At 40.3% G+C, this 19,478-nt stretch overlaps 1 protein-coding gene across 7 annotated transcripts in view; it reads left to right on the top strand.

Moving 5' to 3' along the window:
* The window catches only part of LOC120716260 (ephrin type-B receptor 2-like), a 65,173-nt gene that overhangs the window by 12,634 nt on the left and 33,061 nt on the right, over positions 1 to 19,478 (top strand). For 6 of the 7 annotated variants that reach the window (XM_040003718.1, XM_040003719.1, XM_040003715.1 and 3 more), the window contains exons 2-3: positions 12,226 to 12,290; positions 14,393 to 15,077. In XM_040003718.1, the coding sequence (XP_039859652.1) occupies positions 12,226 to 12,290; positions 14,393 to 15,077 (750 nt within the window). The remainder of the gene's footprint in view (positions 1 to 12,225; positions 12,291 to 14,392; positions 15,078 to 19,478) is intronic. The other variant, XM_040003717.1, reaches the window with a different exon arrangement.

The raw sequence follows: 19,478 nt of genomic DNA, 5'->3' as shown, positions 1-19,478 counted from the left end.
GTTAAAGTTCCAGTAGTGTAGCTGAGGTGTCTATGACGTGTTCAGCAGTCTGATGGCCTGGTGGAAGAAGCTGTCTCTCAGTCTACTGGTACGGGACCGGATGCTGCAGAACCTCCTTCCTGAGGGAAGTAGTCTGAACAGTTACACCAATACACCACCATCCAAGGAAAAAAATGGTTATTAGGGACTGTTCTTAAAAACAGGAACCTACAGACTCTAGCAACGATAGTTGATTGTATTCCAGGGGCAGGCACACAGAATTGGAAACTGCTGGCTAAGAGTAAGGGTAGATTTGGTAAGATCATAAGTCACGTCAGAAATAATGGCACCTGGTTGCATCAATTGGAAGTCACTAAAATTAATATTGAGTTGGTACGTAATTCTGCTAAAAAATGTTGGACTTATGTTTCTCTTATCACATCTCAAGTTGGACCAGTAGTGACTTATTAAGCTGGACAGTAGCGGTTTTTGATACGGGCGACACGGGCAGTTGCTCTGGGCGGCATCGTGGTGGGGGGCGGCATCACGGGCATCGGCAAAAAAATTAAATAAAAATTGTTCATACTCATGCTGCCCCGACATCATGCCAGCACATTTTGGGAATGTCGTACGCACCAATCGGTTTTCTATCGCCCATTTGCTGGGAGTAAGGGCGCCCTCCGTTTGCGAGGTGCGCCTGCTGCAAATAGAGCACATTTCATTCATAATGTTGTAAATCCAAGCCCATTATGTATTCATGATTTGAATCCTGGGTTGTGCAAAATCCCAGACATAAACCCTAGACAAAGCGAATCTGTGAAATAAGGTGTAGGTCTATTAAGTTATGATTCTCAGATTGGGGGATGGGTGTTTATACTGGAGTGCAAAATTAAAACCAAGATGGACAAGAAAAGTTCAACGCCATCAGGTCCTCAGTTTAGAAAAAAGAGAAAAGAGGAGGAGGAGAAATGAGCAAAAGATACAGGTAAGCAGATGTGTCATTTGATCATGGCAGGTCATCCTGAAACAATCAGAATGAGAATACTTTATTAATCCCTAAGGAAATTATGTGCGTTACAGTTGCTCCAAGAAGAAATGGTAAAAATAGCAACAGTAACAGACTAAACTCCAAACAATACATTATGTTACAGATTGTAATATTAATTAGTCAGTATCAATTGTTGCCAAATTGTTGATTTGTCCTGTTTTCATTGTATGATGAATTATGATGGCTGTCCGGTAGCCGTTTGCATACTATGCATACTCTCTCTTCATATGTGTGTGTGTGTGTGTGTGTGTGTTTCTCTGGTGAAATTCAGTATGGTTCCGACAACAGTTTTATTTTAATGTACAATCCTTAATATGTTTTATGTGTGTGTGTGTGTGTGTGTGTGTGTGTGTGTGTGTCGGGGGAGGGGGGGGGGGGGGCAGAGGGAGTGTTTCGTCCAGGGCACCAAACAGGCTAGGACCGCCACTGAAGCTGGATGTTATCCTAACCCTCCAAAGACAGACAGAAAGAGCTTGTTCCTGAAAGATGCAACTTTGTGTGTTTCAGTGATATTAGGGTCATTATGGTAATCCCAGAAATGGTATCACTGCAGCAATGCAAGGACAAAAGTTGGCTGGGAGTAGAGAAAGTGAGTAGGTGTGAGGGAGCAGTAAACAAAACTTTGATCAGGCATTGGGGTTCTTTTTACTGTGTGGGTTTTTTTTTTCATGTTTTCTGTGTTATTTGCAGAGAATTGGATGTGGTGCCCTACCTGGGATTACCGTAATGATCCTAATATCACCGAAAAAGCGTAGACTTGATGCTTTTAGAAGCCAGTGGACATTTTGATTGCACCAATGGGTCAAGGTCGTTTTACCTAAAAGTTTAAACTTAAACTGGTTTTAATGGGTTAAACCACAGGCTGTCTGAGTGGTGTCCAAAATTCAATGTGGGCGTGATAGATAATTAGAAAACTTTCTGCAGAAAACCCGTCTTTGTTAGGAGCGTTGATATCCATCCCACTTTAGATGGAACCTCTCATTTCTAGAAATCTGGAAGAATTTCTGACTATCCTGAGTTGAAACCAGGAATCGTGTATGCCAGTCTCTTACTGTTGCTGTCTCCTGTCATCCCCAAAAACCCCTTTGCCATAGAGATTGGTTCTGCTCTCAGACCCAAAACAAACAAACCAGAACAACCCCCCCCCCCCCCCCCCGCCCCCCCAAAAAAGGACAAAAAACAAATTAAGTATAAAAAGCATGTAAGCTGGAGAGAAAATTGCATTTCACTCATGTAGAAGACCTCTGGCCTCTGGCAAAGTAGCTAGTTTATATTTTTTAGAAAAAGCCCTCCATAAAGTTCCGACAATTCTGTCACTGATCTATGAAAACAGCAATAAGCCCAGATTTCTTGTCTGGGCTGACAAAGAGTCAGAACTCTGTTGGCCAACAAAGCCATTGCCAAAATTGGTCATATCTTGTCATGTGTACGCTGTGTTCTTAAAAAGAATTGTGGAAACTGGCCAAGTGGAGAAAAGAAAAGAAGAAGTGAAAGGCTTAAAAACTATCTGCAATAGATGAATGGTATCTGAAAGTCACATGCTCTGTCAAAGACCTGACACTGGACCTGAGAGATGCATCTGGCACCTCCATCTACTGTTTGCCTTATAAGAAATGGTCTCAGTGAAAAAGTGGCTGTGAAGAAGCCATTAACAAAGAAGGGGAACAAGGAAAAAAGTATGAGTTTTGACAATTTGCACAAGACTGAAAGTCAGTGGCATCTCGTCTAATGGAGTGATAAATCCAGATTTCAAATTTGTTGTTCAAATCATTGGAGGACGTGGTCAGGCAAGAAGCACAATAGTGAATGTCTACAGCCATCAGGAAAACACAGTGGAGGCGGTATTTTAGCCAGTGGTTTGGGGGATCTTTTCAAAACTAATAACTAATGAACTAATTATGAACATAGAAAAGTACCATCAGATTGTGATCCACAATGCAATACCATCTTGAACGGCAATGGTTGCACACTGCAGAATTATTTTTAATTCAGCCGCACTGGAGGGTTTTCAAACATGAACACTCTCTTTAACTTCGTGCCAAAGCATTTCAACTGGACTCCAAAAAGTTTGGGGATTTTATTTGATTTTCTAAGACATTAAGAGGCGAACCTGCTGGTATTTTTAAGATCACTATCCTGCTGCACAATTCAAGCACACCTGAGCTTCAGGGCATGAACTGATGGCTGGAAATTCTGCTTGAGAATGTTCGGGTAGAGAGCAGATGTCATGGTTCCATCAATTATGGAAAGTCATCCAGTTCCTGAAGCAGCAAAGCAGCCCAGATGATCACACTAACACTGCCATGTTTGACTGTTGGTATGACATTCTTTTTATGAAATGCTGTGTTAGTTTTACACCAGATGTAACAGGACTCAAACCTTCAAAAAATGTATGCTTTTGTCACATCCATCCATAGAGTATTCTTGGGGATCATCAAGATTTTTCTTTTTTTGGGCTAATGTGAGATGAGTCTTGTTGTTGGGATGAGTTGGGATGAGATGAGTGTTGTTTTTGGTCAGCAGTTTTGGAACTGTCCTATGGACACAATTTTTGCCTCTCTTATACCAATACCAATACCTTTTTTTCCTTAATGTTGCTGTCATTCAGTATTGCTACTTCTATTACTATGGCTGTCTTCTTCTGCTTGTCTACCACCACTATGTCTGGTTGGTTAGCCACCACCATTTTCTCAGTCTGTACCTGGAAGTCCCACAGGATCTTAGCTCTGTCATTCTCCACCACCTTACACGCCCCGTGTCCCATTTTGACCTCGGGATTTCCAGGCCATACTCGGCACAGATGTTTCTGTATACTATGCCGGCCACTTGGTCATGGCGTTCCATGTATGTCATGCCTGCTAGCATCTTGCAATTCAATTTTTCAGTTCAATTCAATTTTATTTATATAGCGCCAAATCACAACACCAGTTGCCTCAAGGCACTTTATATTGTGCCTTGTCGCTGGTACATACCATGGAGTGGTCTGGCCGTTCATGTTGGTTCCTCCACTTTCTTGGGTTTCTGCTGCCTGAGGTATTCATCCATATATTCATCTTCGTGATGTATTCGTGGATGTTTGTTGTCTCATCCTGGACTGTGCTACTGATGCTCACTAGTCCCTGGCCTCCTTCCTTCCACTTAGCGTACAGCCTTAGGGTTTCCTTGTGTTGATGTCGGTGGCTTCTATCTCCTCTTCGGCCAGCTTATTATCCCAGCAGGGTACCTGATCACGGGCAGGGCGTAGGTGTTGATAGCCCAGATCTTGTTCTTACCCTTCAGCTGACTCCTCAGGACTTGCCTGACCCTCTGCAGGTACTTGGTGGTTGCAGCTTTTCTAGCAGCCTCTTCATGGTTCCCATTTGCCTGTGGGATCCCCAGGTACTTGTAGCTGTCCTCTATGTCCGCAGTTTTGCCTTCTGATAGTTTAATCCCCTCAGTTCTGACTACTTTCTCTCTCTTTGTTATCATCCGACTACACTTCTCCAGTCTGAACGACATTCCGATGTCATTGCTGTATATCCTGATGGTGTGGATCAGTGAATCAATGTCTCGTTCACTCTTGGCATACAGCTTGATGTCATCGGGATCCATGTCCTCTACATTGCTCCATTCCGTAATTGGTATCCGTAGTCTTGTCAATGGTCTCACTGAGGAGGTTCAGGCCTATGCAGAACAGCAGTGAGGACAGAGCATCTCCTTGGTAGCTATTCTGGGTGTGTCTCATCAGCTAGCAGCTGGTTGATTTGTACTGCCAGATGTTTGTGGAGTGCAGTCAGCTTTTTCAGCCAGTAAGCGTGAATCATGTCAGGGCCTGGTGCTGTCCAACTCTTCATACTGGAGACCCTTTTTTTTGGATATCTGCCACTGTGATACCACCCTCATTAGGGATGAGTACCGGTGTTCTGACATAAACGGTAGTAACCAGACCGAAAAGCAGCGCACATTTCGGTGCTTTATTTCGGTGCTTTTTTTTTCCTGAGCTGTGATACACTTCTAGCCAATCATTTTATGTTTCCGAGGATAGTAGGCGGGCCCAGGTACGTACGTTCTTTTAGAGCAGAGCTACAGATTAAAAATGTCCAAGGCGAAGCGGTCAAAAGTCTGGCTGTACTTCACAGCAAAAGATGTAAACTCAGCAGCCTGCAACAAGTGCTTTAAGCTGATACTGTGATACTGTCAAAGGAGGTAACACCTCGAATCCGATGAAACACCTGGCGACGCATAGCGTTTTTTTTTTTAAAGCCGAGAAATGCGCTGTATTTGATAGCTTGCTGTGAGACCTCACACCGAGCACATCTACTGCGGGTGGGTTGCCTGTTATGCAACATCCCCCAAAAACACGAAGAGGAGAGTCCTGGCCCCTAGCCATGCCAGTGTAGCAGAAATGATGACGGATGATGATGGCAGCAGCAGCCGTTCTTCTCTGCGTGAGTAGCTTAATGTTGTTCGTGTGTAATTTACGTTGAGTAGGCAAACCACGTTATTACATTAATGCATGTAAGGTGAACTAGCAAACATCATCATAGCTACATGCGGCTGTCCTCTTGTTTGATGGCAGATACTCCCTTCACCCTGGCCAAAAAGGCTAAAAAGACCAAAGAAAAAGTGGAAAACAGTTAAACATGAGAGGTTTTTGGACAAAGTTTGTGTTTTTTCCATTGTTTAAGCACTGCTTCCAGCCAAGAGTGATACCATATATGCCCCATAGCTGCAGAAAAGGCTAACATTGTTATCTTTTTACAAAAAACAGCTGAACATGAGAGGTTTTTGGACCAATTTTGTGTTCTCCATTCTTTAAGCACCGGTTTGAGCACCGTTTGAGCACCGGCACCGTTTCAAAAGTACCGATTTGGCACCGGTATCGGATAAAACCTAAACGATACCCATCCCTAACCCTCATGTATGTATGTATGTATATATATATATATATATATATATATATATATATATATATATATATATATATATATATATATATATATTTCCCAGAAATTAGGAATTTGGGTATGAAGACAGATGAGTATGAAAGCTGGTAAGCAGCATGGCAGGCAGTGCTGGGAGCAAAGTGAATTTTAGTGAATTTTATTGAGGTATCCCTGTGGGTTTAATCCAGCATGACATGTAGAGCGTTGTGAAGCCTACAAGGATTATTTTTGCTGGCCTTAGTTGGCCCACTCTCTCCTCCTCTTTGCCCTACTTTTCATTGATTCATGAAGCAGAGGCAGAACAAGAGATCTCTCTATATATGTATTGCAGGATTGCAGTGCCAGATGGAGACAGTGGAAAGGCAGAGAGCCATTATTGTACAGAAAGACAGTGCATTCTACAATAAATGTTAAGAAGGTGCATCAAAGCAAGGGTTTAGTAAAACAAAAATTTGCCATTAATAAGAGTAATCCACAGAGATTACACATCTCAGAGAAAACAATTAGTTACCCTTCGTTCTAATTTAAACAGGATGTAACTAGATTGAATATGCAGTAGTTCCAGCATATTGTAGTCACTTAGTTGCATTCAAGCTGCTGAGACTGAGCTGCCATAGTGAGTGTCTAGTCACGAAATGAGGGCAACATATACTAATGCACCCCCACCCTCACAAACCCATGATGTCCCCATTTCCCCTGTCTATCTCCATCTCCCATCAGTAGCTCCAGCCCATGCTAGCCTGTATTTAAATGCTCTATTGCAGCACTGCTCTTCACAATTAACAAACATGTTAAATTGTGACTTCTTTCTCTCTAATTTTGAAAGAAGGTTTGCCAGTTATAAAAGAGGCTGTCAGACTGACATAATTTGATTCAAGCAGGAGATACAATGGCAAATTCAAAGAGCCAGATGTAGTCTAATCTTTTCTCTTATTTTCATACTTTTCATAGTTGTTATATTATTTTAGCTATGGTGATCCTAATACGCTAGTGTAAAAACTATATAAAATGAAGCTGTGTAGAGCTGAAGGGAACTATCCGATTATTAAGTGATGACGCGACGAATCCTACTTCCGGGCCTAAAGTAGTCTGCATTTAATATGGCTTTTGTGTTGTTAACATGTTTAATGCTTTGTATTTTCTTCTATTTAATCTCAAAAAGCTCCTAAAAAAAGTCAGTGATCACCGTTGACCTCCCTCGGCTTTTATTACCGCTAATCATTTATTTAAGCTCAGTTTTTAAAACATTACGATGTAACTACAGCACAGCCCATGCAGCAGTATATGAATGACTAACCTCGTATTGTGGATGGATTATCTCAGTTGTTCTCCTGGCTGAAGTTTGGTCCTTTTACAGCATCCTGCCATGCGATTACATTTGTTCCTGACCACTGAGAACCCTCACATTAACTTTTATCGAGTGGAAAAAAAGTTAGCTTGTTTATATTATGCTAACATAGCTGTGTCGCTAGCAGTCACGTAGCACATCATTATATACCAGCTAGCCAAACTTCAGTAACCCTACAAACGTCACTGCTGTTTAGTTTTCTGTCTTCATTTATGTTGGAAGTGATAAGAAAGCTGTACGTTTTAATTTGTTTCCAAACCGCCGCAGTCAGGACATGCTATATTGTATTTAGATGGAAGCTAGCGAGCTAACTTCCTGCTAACTTCTAACTCCGTTAAATGTCATAAATTCCGTTTTCATGGATGCCTGGATGTTAAACTCAGTTGTTACACCTGGTAGAGCAGAACGCTGATAATTTTATTAAAGATGAAAGACTTTAGACAGTGTTTTAACTCTCTATAATGCCACAGTGTTCATTTGATATATGGACCTGCAGCAGAGTTTAGGCCCAGACACGGCTAGTGATGTCAGACTGAACGATCGGATAGCTTTGTTACAATTCAAATTTATTACTGAGTAATAACAGTCTTTTGAAGTTGTTCAGCGAATACAAATTTGTGGAACTTTAAATTTAAATTTCAGCAGCTTTTGAATGTTTTGCTTATCGGGTAACATATGGCAAATGTGTGTGTCTCTAACACTGCAGGTTGTGTCAGTGGTGCAACACAGAGATACAGCCAGAGCTTAAAGCAGTTTTCTATTAGTAACTATTTGGATCGACTCTCCACGATTCATGACAGTTTACAGGGTTTACCATTAGATCAGGGATGGGGGAACTCAAGGGCCAGTGTCCTACAGGTTTTAGATGTGTTCTTGATCTAACACAGCTGATTTAAATGGCTACATTACCTCCTCAACATGTCTTGAAGATCTTCAGAGGCCTGGTAATGAACTAGACATTTGATTCAGTTGTGTTGACCCAGGGTGATATCTAAAATCTGCAGGACACCAGCCCTTGAGGCCTGGAGTTCCCCACCCCAGGTGGTACCAGGTGGTACCAGGTACTAAAATAGTACCTGCTCACCCGGGAAAAAGAAAAGAAGGAAAAGGCTGCAATAAACAACTCAGTGGTCCCTGAGCCTGACAAAAAGCCACCGAGCAGCAGGTATAGCGTGGTCTCGACGTCCACCTTTGTGCTGTTCGTGTCACATATAGGGATGGGTATCGTTTAGGTTTTATCTGATACCAGTACCAAACCGGTACTTTTGAAACGGTGCCGGTGCTTAAACGATGCTCGAACTGGTGCTTAAACAATGAAGAACACAAACTTTGTCCAAAAACCTCTTATGTTTAGCTGTTTTTTTTGTAAAAAGATAACAATGTTAGTCTTCTCTGCAGCTATAGGGCATATATGGTATCACTCTTGGCTGGAAGCAGTGCTTAAACAATGGAAAAAACACAAACTTTGTCCAAAAACCTCTCAGCTGTTTTCCACTTTTTCTTTGGTCATTTTAGACTTTTTGGCCAGGGTGAAGGGAGTATCTGCCATCAAACAAGAAGACAGCCGCTGTAACTACGACGGTGTTTGTTAGTTCACCTTACATGCATTAATTTAATAACGTGGTTAGCCTACTCAACGTAAATTACACACGAACAACATTAAGCCACTCACGCAGAGAAAAACGGCTGCTGCTGCCATCATCATCCGTCATCATTTCTGCTACACTGGCAGGGCTAGGGGCCAGGACTCTACTCTTTGGGTTTTTGGGGGATGATGCTAACTCCGCGTCAGATAACAGGCAACCCACCCACAGTAGATTTGCCCGGTGTGAGGTCTTGCAGCAAGCTATCAAATACGGCGCATTTCTCGGCTTTTGACAAAATGCTATACGTCGCCAGGTGTATAGCACAGTATCACCTTAAAGCACTTGTTGCAGGCTGCTGAGTTTGCATATTTTGCTGTGAAGTACAGCCAGACTTTGACCGCTTCGTTTTGGGCATTTTTAATCTGTAGCTCTGCTCTAAAAGAACGTACGTACCTGGGCCCGCCTACTACGCTCACAAAGGTAAAATGATTGGCTGGAATCCAAAGTGTATGACATTTCAGGAAAAAAAGCACAGAAACAAAGCACTGAAATGTGTGCTGCTTTTCGGTCTGGTTACTACCGCATGCCATAATGGCACCGGGTACCGGTACCCATCCCTAGTCACATACTAATTACATAACAGGATGCTTGGTCACTTTGCTATAAAGACGACCACACATATTAGGTCATACTCCATTATAATGGAAAACCTGTTGATCTGAGTTGAGTTGGGGCGAGTCGATCCGATGCTCTACTAACGGAAAAGGGGCTTTTACTCTTCTCCACCCTTCTTGGCTGAGTCTGTGGGAATTGGTTGCAGGTCAGCGCTCATGGCCTCTATTCTTCCTATTTAGCGGCGGCTGTGACACCTGGCTTGCCACTTCTTCCCAACTCCTCATTAATCACTATTGATACTAATAGAAAGCGAGCAGCCAGAAAATGGGACATTTGAATGCAACACTGGGTGCTTACATTTTAATCTGACGCTGGACAAATACAAGACTTATTCTTCTTTTCTTTCTTTTTCTTTTCTTTCAAACAATTAAAATTTCAACAAAACAAACACAGGAAATGGAAAGCATAAGAAATTTCCAGCAAAATGATCCATAAAGCAAAAACAGAAGGTGTATCAAAGGAAGAAGCAGTGGCTTATCGGGTCCTGCCCCTAAATTTTACTACAATTTTGTAACCAAAATGGTCATGCATACAAACACATACACATACATCTGTCTATAGACAAATACTGTCTCATATCACCAACATATTAATATTCTCATTCTATACAATAGTACAACTATATCAGCAGATAAAATAAGTTATACATAATTAATCAGATTTTTTTGTTTGGAGTGTGTAGTTAATGTGCTGTCTTGTGTAGTTAGTGTGTAGTGTTGTGGATAGTTTTGTGTTGTGTGTCAAAACAATGAGGTGACTGCTGTCTCCAGGTAGAAAACAGGAGTGATACACCTGCTGTCAGGCCTGCGGGTATCATGCTTGTGATGTTCTCCTTTAAAGTGGACAGAAATTATTTTTTTGGAGTGGCACAAATAATTTGTGTGGCATCTTAATGAATGCAGAACAGCTGATTGTTCTGTAAAATAGTTTGAAATGATTATAAAAAAGGGGGTAAAAGGTAAATGGCTGCAAATAACTTTTTTTTTTGCAAAACTTGTGCATAGGATTTTAAAATTGACAATTTATATTTGCATTTAAACTTATGAAATATGATTCATTAAACATGTTTGTGGTTGTTAAAGTAAAAAATATAACTTTTTCTACTAGTATTTTATGTTTTTTGTCTGATTTTAGATCAATTGTGTTAATACAGTATGTCAAAATGAAAACATAACTGTAAATTCAGACACGTGAGGTTGTGCTGAAAAGGATGATACCAAACAAGGCAAAGTAAAAAGTATTTAAAGGTGAAATGTAGAGGGAAATCAAAAGTAGTTAAAAATGGCCAATTATACCCTGGACCCCCAGAGGGTTAAACAGTTTTTTTTAAAGTAACGTAACAGTTACTTTTCAAGTAATTAATTACTTTTGGAATCGTGTAACTCAGTTACTAACTCAGTTACTTTTTTGAAGAAGTAACTAGTAACTATAATTAATTACTTTTTCAAAGTAACTTGCCCAACACTGGTCATCGCTATCTGTTGAAATTTATTTTTACATTTATTAACTATTTCTAGTTAATAATAAATAATTATTAACTTTCTTCTACAACTTCCAGTTGGATTGAATTAGGATTTTCTGGTCACAGTCCTCACCCACACTGTTCTCCTCAAGCAGGGTATTTTTTTAATTTCCTTTGCCAGTTTTGGACCCACACTGACAACAAAATCATTACCTGTTATCATTATCTGTTAACCACTTCATTCCTATTTGTAATAACCATATTTTTTCTCTGAAAAAGTCTGGGTTTGGTTTGTTTGTTTGTTTATAATAGTCCATGTACCTTTTGTGTTATTCTTTCGATCCTCTGGCATTTTATTATAATGCTCCTTATTACATTATTGACGGCTAAACACAGTGCAAAGAAAAGAAAACAAAAGGGAAATAAAGACTAACCTAAAAAAATGGTAAAACAACTAAAACCTGAAAACGTGATGAGCTGAGACATAAAACATAAATATGGACAAAGACAGTTAAATGTGGGATAACTGAGCTTGACGTATGACAAACAGATGATCCAACAACAAACAAGGGGAAACTAACACAATATATACACAAACAGTAACGAGGGAGGACAGGAGAGAAACACAACTGGACCTAATCTGACATAACAAGACAGGGAGGAAGCAAAACTGTAACACTAACACAGGACACGGGATGATCAAAATAAAACAGTAAGCAAGACAAATACGGAGGACGAAGACACACGAGCTTAATACTGAGATTGTGGGAGAAACTGATATGGGGGCATGACTGACTTGGGAGACAGAGTGGGTACATGGAACACGGAGACAAGAGGAACAAAATGAGTAACGTGGAACACAGGGAAAGTACTTTGGAAGTACTTTGGTTGTTTCACACTGGTTTAAAGCTAACGTCTGATCACTAGGTGACATTCCAGGCTCTGGTTTAAACCTCTGATGTATTAACTACCAGAATATATATCAGTCATTAGTGCTCTGTGTCTCACTGGTGGTTCTTTATCTCGTAAGCCATCCACTTCAGTTATTTTACTGTTTGTCATTTGAAGTTACTGAATGTTGCTCACTACATCACTGCAAATCATTTCCAGTGTGAACAGAGCTCAACACACACAGTATTTTAGTGCAGTGTAACTTAATTCTAATTCTAACGCCAGGCTTTTTGGTTTTTGATTATCTCCAGAGGTACTAATGGATTCAACAACAGCAACAGCAGAACTGGGCTGGACCACCTACCCATCTCAAGGGGTGAGTAGAAAAATCAACACACTAGGAACAATGTACACAGTGTAGATAAGCAGTCAAAAGTTTGGACACACCTTGTCATTTAATGGTTTTTCTTTATTTTTACTACTTTCTACAATGTGGAGGCAAACTGAAGACATCAAATATATGAAGCAAGATATATAAAATTATGTAGCAAAGAAAAACTGATAAATACCTCTAAATGTGTTTTATATATATTCCTCAAAGTAGCCGCCCTTTGCTTTGTTGACAGCGCTGCAAACCCTCTGCCTTCTCTCAGTGAGCTTCATGCTGTAGTCACCTGAATGGTTTCACTTCACAGGTGTGCCTGTCAGGGTTCATTTGTTGCCTTCTTAATGAGGTTGGGACCATCAGTTGTGTTGTGCAGCAGTCAGGTTGGTACACAGCTGACAGCCCTATTTGACAACTGTTAGAATTCATATTATGGCAAGAACCAATCAGCTAAGTAAAGAGAAACAACAGTCCATCATTACTTCAAGAACTGAAGGTCAGTCAGTCCAGAAAACTGCTAAAACTTTGATTGTGTCCCCAAGTGCTGTCGCAAAAACTGCATTTCTTCCCACTAGAAGTGCTACACCGAAACTGTCTTACATGAGGACCACCCCAGGAAAGGAAGACCAAGAGTCACCTCTGCTGCTGAGGATACATTCATCCGAGTCACCAGCCTCAGAAATCACAAGTTCACAGCACCTCAGATTCCAGTAGCAGACACATATCTACATCAGCTGTTCAGAGCAGACTGTGTGAATCAGGCCTTTATGGTCAAGACAAAAGGACCAACAAGTGCTCAGCATCTCTGGGAACTCCTTCAAGACTGTTGGAAAACCACTTCAGGTGACGACCTCATGAAGCTCATGGAGAAAATGCCAAGAGTGTGCAAAGCAGGAATCAAAGCCAAAGGGGGCTGTTTGGAAGAATCTAAAATATAAAACATGTTTTGAGTTGTTTCACACTTTTTTGTTTACTAAATAATTTCATATGTTTATTCATAGTTTTGTGTTTATTCATAGTTTTGATGCCTTCTGTGAGAATCTACAATGTAAACAGTCATGAAAATAAACAAAAAACACCATTAAATGACAGCACCTGGAAAATATGCACATGGTAGCCCACTTACGTGGGTCTAACCTTTTTTTAATTTTATACTTTAAACTGGAGGTCAAACATATGCCATTGGTCCAGAATCAGCTTTCTGAAGAATCAAGTTCAGCACACTGTGTAGAAGTAATACTTCATGTTTATCAATAAAGTAGATTAATATTCTTGTGCTGGTATCCAGTGATACCATCATTACTGCACAATCTTTAAAACTGCATCTTTATTAAATATATTTGATGTTTGATGACATGAAAGTTTTAAGTGTGAAGAATATGAAAAGTATGAGATCAGGAAGGGGGGAAATACTTTTTCACTGTCCAAAAAATTCCAAACCAAGCTTTAAAAGTTGTAGAATTTCCTTTAAGTCACCTTGCTTGCTACATCCAAATATTGATAGCATAAATACTAATGCTGGTATTGGTATCGGATCAATGCTAACATCAATACTTTGTTTCTGTCCTCCAAACTCAGTATGTAGCTGATACTCAATTGTGTTTAATAATTTATCTTTTTTTCTGCAAATGAAAAAATATACCTCAAACATGCCCTGTGAAAAATGTCCGAACCTTTATCTGCTGACTGTCACATCTATGTTATTTAACCAAACGTAAACAATAGAAGTTGACCCAATGTGCCATAGAGATGGGGCATTTGATTTCCAGATCTCCAAAAATCCCAGTTTCAAAATATATGAAATGCTGAAAAGTGTGTTTTACTCTATTAACTACTTATTATGGAAAATAAAAATCACAGGGATTTAGTGGTGATTAAAATGGGTTGCAAACTTCTGATGAGTGACTTGTAAGTGACTGCTCTCCCCTCTATAAGCTGCCTTTGTGGGTTAAAAGTATCTGTGTTGGTATCAGCAGTACTGGCTGACTCCACTAGCTTCTTCTGCTTTTGGATTGTTCCAAGTTGCCTTCAATGTTTTAGTGTTTGCATGTTTATCACTTTATCAGTAGCTCTGTTTCTTGGCTCTCTTCTAGTGGGAAGAAGTTAGTGGATACGATGAAAATATGAACACCATCCGAACATACCAGGTGTGCAATATCTTTAATAGCAGCCAAAACAACTGGGTCCGGACCAAATACATCCGTCGCCGTGGTGCTCAGCGTATCCATGTCCAGATGAAATTTTCAGTACGGGACTGTAGTTCCATACCCAATGTCCCTGGCTCCTGCAAGGAGACCTTCAACCTCTATTTTTTTGAATCTGACTTGGATAAGGCCACTAAATTATACCCACCCTGGATGGAAAACCCATGGGTGAAAGTGGACACTATTGCAGCTGACGAGAGCTTCTCTCAGGTCGATCTCGGTGGCCGCATCATGAAGATCAACAGTGAAGTTCGAAGCTTTGGACCTGTTTCCCACAATGGCTTCTATCTTGCTTTCCAGGATTACGGTGCCTGCATGTCACTCATTGCTGTCCGAGTCTTCTACAGGAAATGTCCCCATATAATCCAGAATGGAGCGGTTTTCCCTGAGACACTGTCAGGAGCAGAGAGCACCTCTCTTGTGGCAGCCAGAGGAGTGTGTGTTCCTAATGGGGAGGAGGTGGATGTACCCATCAAGCTGTACTGTAATGGGGATGGGGAGTGGATGGTACCTATTGGTCGCTGTATGTGTAAAGCTGGATACGAGGCTGTGGCGAATGGTACAGTCTGCAAAGGTAAGAAGGAATGTGTGAATGAGTTCTTATGAGATGTGCCTCACTAGACTGTTCTATGGCTGTGCCCTATCATATCGCTTGCAGTAACACCAATGTAAATTTTACATCAAATGTCAAATTACTACATTGTTGTGTTTTTAGCATCTAAAATTTAGCTACTTCAAACAGCTCCAGCAAATCACAATACTTTGCAAAATATGAAAACTGTTCTTGCTAAAGGTGGAAAGATGAGTGTTTCACACACATGAGATAAAAAATGCAGTTGCATCTCCTCCAAATATTGTGATATAATGTTGAGCCCATCATGCCCACCCTGGCTCTGTTCACAGATGAAGAGCAGCAAGAAAAAACAAATAGTTTTATATGCATAGTGATGATATTAGTGCATCTTGAAATGAACCGGCTTAAAGTAATTTAAGGACAACGTTTTTCATTCATTCTGTAATCAAATGTATATATACAGACAAAAGGTACTTTATTTTAGCTGTACAACAGATTGTCACCAGGGCAACACTGTGTAAGATAATGTAAACTACACAGTTCCCCACCTGAACTCTGAATGTGCTTGAACTGCCCAATAATCTGAGATTAGAATATTTACAGTACATGAAGGATTTTCGTTTATCCAATGCTTAGTGTTCACATCACCCCACTCGTAAGGATTAAAACTTTTTTTCACCTGTACACTACTATTCTTGCGTAGACTTTTAGTTTGTAGCCCCATTATGATCGATATCCCAGACCGTCAGACACTCATCACAGATTCATTCTATTAGTATCAGTGGTCATGCACCAGTGTCTTTCCCTCTGACAAAGAAAGTGACACCACTAATTAGGAATGGGAAGTTAAATAAATCCTTATGTAAAGAATAAGATTTCATTATTATTTTCAAAATGGAGTAGGCAATTTACTTAAAAAATAGTGGGCTCTTTAGGAAGCAGGAAATGTAGTAATGTGGCAGAAAATAATATATTGCTGTTCACATAGGAAAAATAAAGAAAGAATACCTTTATTAGAATTGGAAGAAAAAATTACAAATCCATTAAATCATTAGAAGCTGCCTATGTTGCCTCAGACTAGGACAAAGTGCCCTGGTCAGTCTTTGTGGAAATGGTGCACAGTGGCACTGCTTCAGGATATTACACTGCATAATTCACCAGAACTAATACAAAGTGATATTCTCGTGCATTCCGGTGAAGTGGCCCAATGAAATCTAATGCCAATATGCTCAGATGAGACCTCCATGCAAGGTATTTTCCAAAGGCACTTCTGGGATAGCCGCCTGGTTCCCACATTCTCCCTGATGCCTGGCCAATAAAAATGGGCCATGAGCTGTTCCAGAGTTTTGTCATATTCCCCTGCCATGAGGTTATGATAAGCTACCTTGAAAATAATTTCTCTGCAGCTCTTTGTGACCAACAGCTGGCTGCGTTTCGCTTCCATGCAAGTTTCACAACTCACTCGATACAGTCTGCCTCTAATCAACACAAAATGCAGGTAGGTCAGCGCTATGTGGAGTAAATTATTGGAGTAGGCGGGGCCTCCCGAGAAGATGCTGTCTCCTCCTCCCCAGATTCAGCTTCAGACAACCTCACGTTACCTGACTGTAGTACAAACACTCCACCTTCCTGTGGGTTGTGAACACATCTGCACATTCCAGCCAATCTGTTCCCAGAATGAAGGGATGCGTCAGATGTGACCTAACCACCATCTTGACTCTGTGTGCACCTGTATTTAATCTTTAGCAGTACTGTGGGATATTTGTGTATGTCCCCATGCACACACCTCCTCATCAGACCGACATCTTCCACCGCTCCCTCCGATCCTAGCAGTAATGCCAGTGACAAACCAGCCCTAGCAACCAGACTCTTCAACATCGTTGTCTGGTGCTTGGACTGGTCCTGCAGCTAGTCCAACTGTCAGCGATGCACCATTGCCTGCTCCTGATACATTATTGCCACCAGCTAGGCCACAATCCGAGCCAGTGTCTTGACTTGTTGAGTTAGTCACTGGTCTGACTGACGTGACCATGACAATAAAAATATAGAAAAAGCATGGCAAAACACATGAAAACATTGTCATTTTAGCATAACTCTGTCGTACTTACTCACTTGCTCTCAACCGTTGCCTTCACTGCTGTGACACGGTGCTTGAGATGACTGACTCCGATAATAACTTTAATATCACTGAAGAGAGCAGAGTTGCTGTTTTCGGAAATTTAGAATTTTTCAGATTGTGCAAACTGTTCAAGAGTTATGGCAGTTTAAAAATAAGCAAAAACCTGTTGGTGAGAACTGGTTATAAGGGTTAATGGGTTAACAACATCACTACATTGACGCTGAAGAAGACATCTAGGGTGTACGTCTTGTGTTCTGCTCTTTTCAACCTACAACGTTCATTGTGTGCAACGCAGACAATGCCCTGCCGAGCTGAGTAGGACAGAGGAGGGGGTGTCAAGAGAGGTGGGACTAAAAGAGATTAAAGTTCCCCTGGTTTACCTCTCATTACATCAGAGAGAAAGTAAAAGCGTAAAAGGGTTTAATATCGAGCCTTATATGTTAAAAGTGATACAGAGTGCTAAAAATAGAGTTTACCTATATGTGCTTTTACCATCTTTCAAAAATATAATCAAAGTGCAAGTTGAATTAATATGTTAAATAAGTAATAAAAAATGATTCTAATGTCTCACTTCAGTGTGCATAAACATGATTGAGCTTTGGCAGTGTGTGAGGCTGGCAGCAGGAATGTGAAATCATCATTATATATGTTTCTGAATGAGAGAAGTGGTATTAAGTATGTTGTAATTGTTAAACACAGAATCATAATTTATAAGTGATTTTGCTAATAGTTAATCTTTTTTAATTCTTAATAACAATCAGAATGTAATCAGGTATAAGTTTAACCAATATAACAAATAAGAAAATAAAAACTATGAAATGATTCTACTAACACGTCTCTCACTGAGATTCCATATGGAGTGACTTATTTGTGCAAAGATGGCCTTGGAGGCTGTGAGAGTGTGTAAGAAGGAAAATTGAGAATACCAGGACTGACAAACACAGAGTTGTGTTTGTCAGTCTTTTTTTTTCTGTAAAGAGAAAAAGCGAGAAAAAATATTTGTGTGTAACCGAGTTGAAAAGAAATCATATTAGAGTGGATATTCATGTGATTGAGACAATGATAAATCCTGTTGAAGTAAAATAGCATAAACTAAACTAAAGACATGACAGAAAGTATATTCATATTTGATTTAATGTTCATATGTTGTGAAATTATGTACAACAAAGACAAGAAGCTGTGATGAGGGAGAGGAAAGATGAGGACCAGGTATACCAAGTATAAAAGTTTTGTGCAGAAGAGCTAAGTTGTTCATTGCTTTGTCTCCTGCGAGACGAGCACTACAGATGATTGGATCTAAGATTTTACAGCTGGAAGTTTAAGCAGAGATACCAGAAGGATCAACCACTGCCAAACTGTGGACTTTTTCTCTGCTCATTAGATTCAAGAGGATTTGAATTTCCAGGGGATGCTTGTTGGAGTATATCAACACAGAACACAGAGATAAGTGCATCTTCAGGCCAGGGTGTGCCTTTTCTTTCATTAGTCTCTCTCCTCTCAAGATCATTATTAAAATCAGCATTAACTCAACGCAGGTCAAAGAGATAAGTAGAATTTAATCGATTTGATTTTGTGATCAATATTATTTGCTTTGCTTTTGCTTTTACCATTACTGTTTATGAAACAGTAATGGTAAAGACATGCATATCACTCAAAGAATCCTTACAGGTCACTCTAACCTTAAAATGAACGGATCCTTGGGCCCACTTTTTCAGACCACTAAATTTTACCCAGTTAGTAAAGATTTAGAGGAGAGCTGGTAATAATGGGTGTGACTGAGAGGAGATTTGAGCAGAATGCCATTCTGACAAGCACGCCTTCAGAGGAAGCAGGATCAACATCTGCAAGGTGGAGTAGCAGTTGGAGCTAGGCAAGTCTCCTCCATGGCTCCATCCAAGCTCTGCATAGCCTAATCAGAGATTAGTACTTTTTAAACAGAAAAGAACCTTTATATATTGGGAAGGCCCGGTTGGGATCCAACAAAAGTAGACATGTTGCCTCAGAGCTGCAGCCACAATGTATTGATTGAAGATTCAAGACGTTTATTGTCATGTAAACCGCAAAACACAAGTGGTTACACAGCGCAATTAAATTCTTACTTTGCAGGTTCCCTTCACACGACTAAAAGAAAGTAATAATAAATAAAATAGTAAAACAGTGCTTTGTAGATCTTGTAGCTTATATGTGGGTGTAAACTTGCAACACTATCACAGTGATAATATATACAGAGTATCACACTTTGGGGGGGGGCGTCCAAAAGTGTGATTTCAGAGTATCATTAT

The sequence above is a fragment of the Simochromis diagramma genome, unplaced genomic scaffold (genome assembly GCF_900408965.1).
Source record: "Simochromis diagramma unplaced genomic scaffold, fSimDia1.1 OVJJ01000466.1, whole genome shotgun sequence".
NCBI lineage: Eukaryota > Metazoa > Chordata > Actinopteri > Cichliformes > Cichlidae > Simochromis > Simochromis diagramma.
Note: the sequence above shows the minus strand (reverse complement) of the source record. Positions and strands in the feature narration are given on the sequence as shown.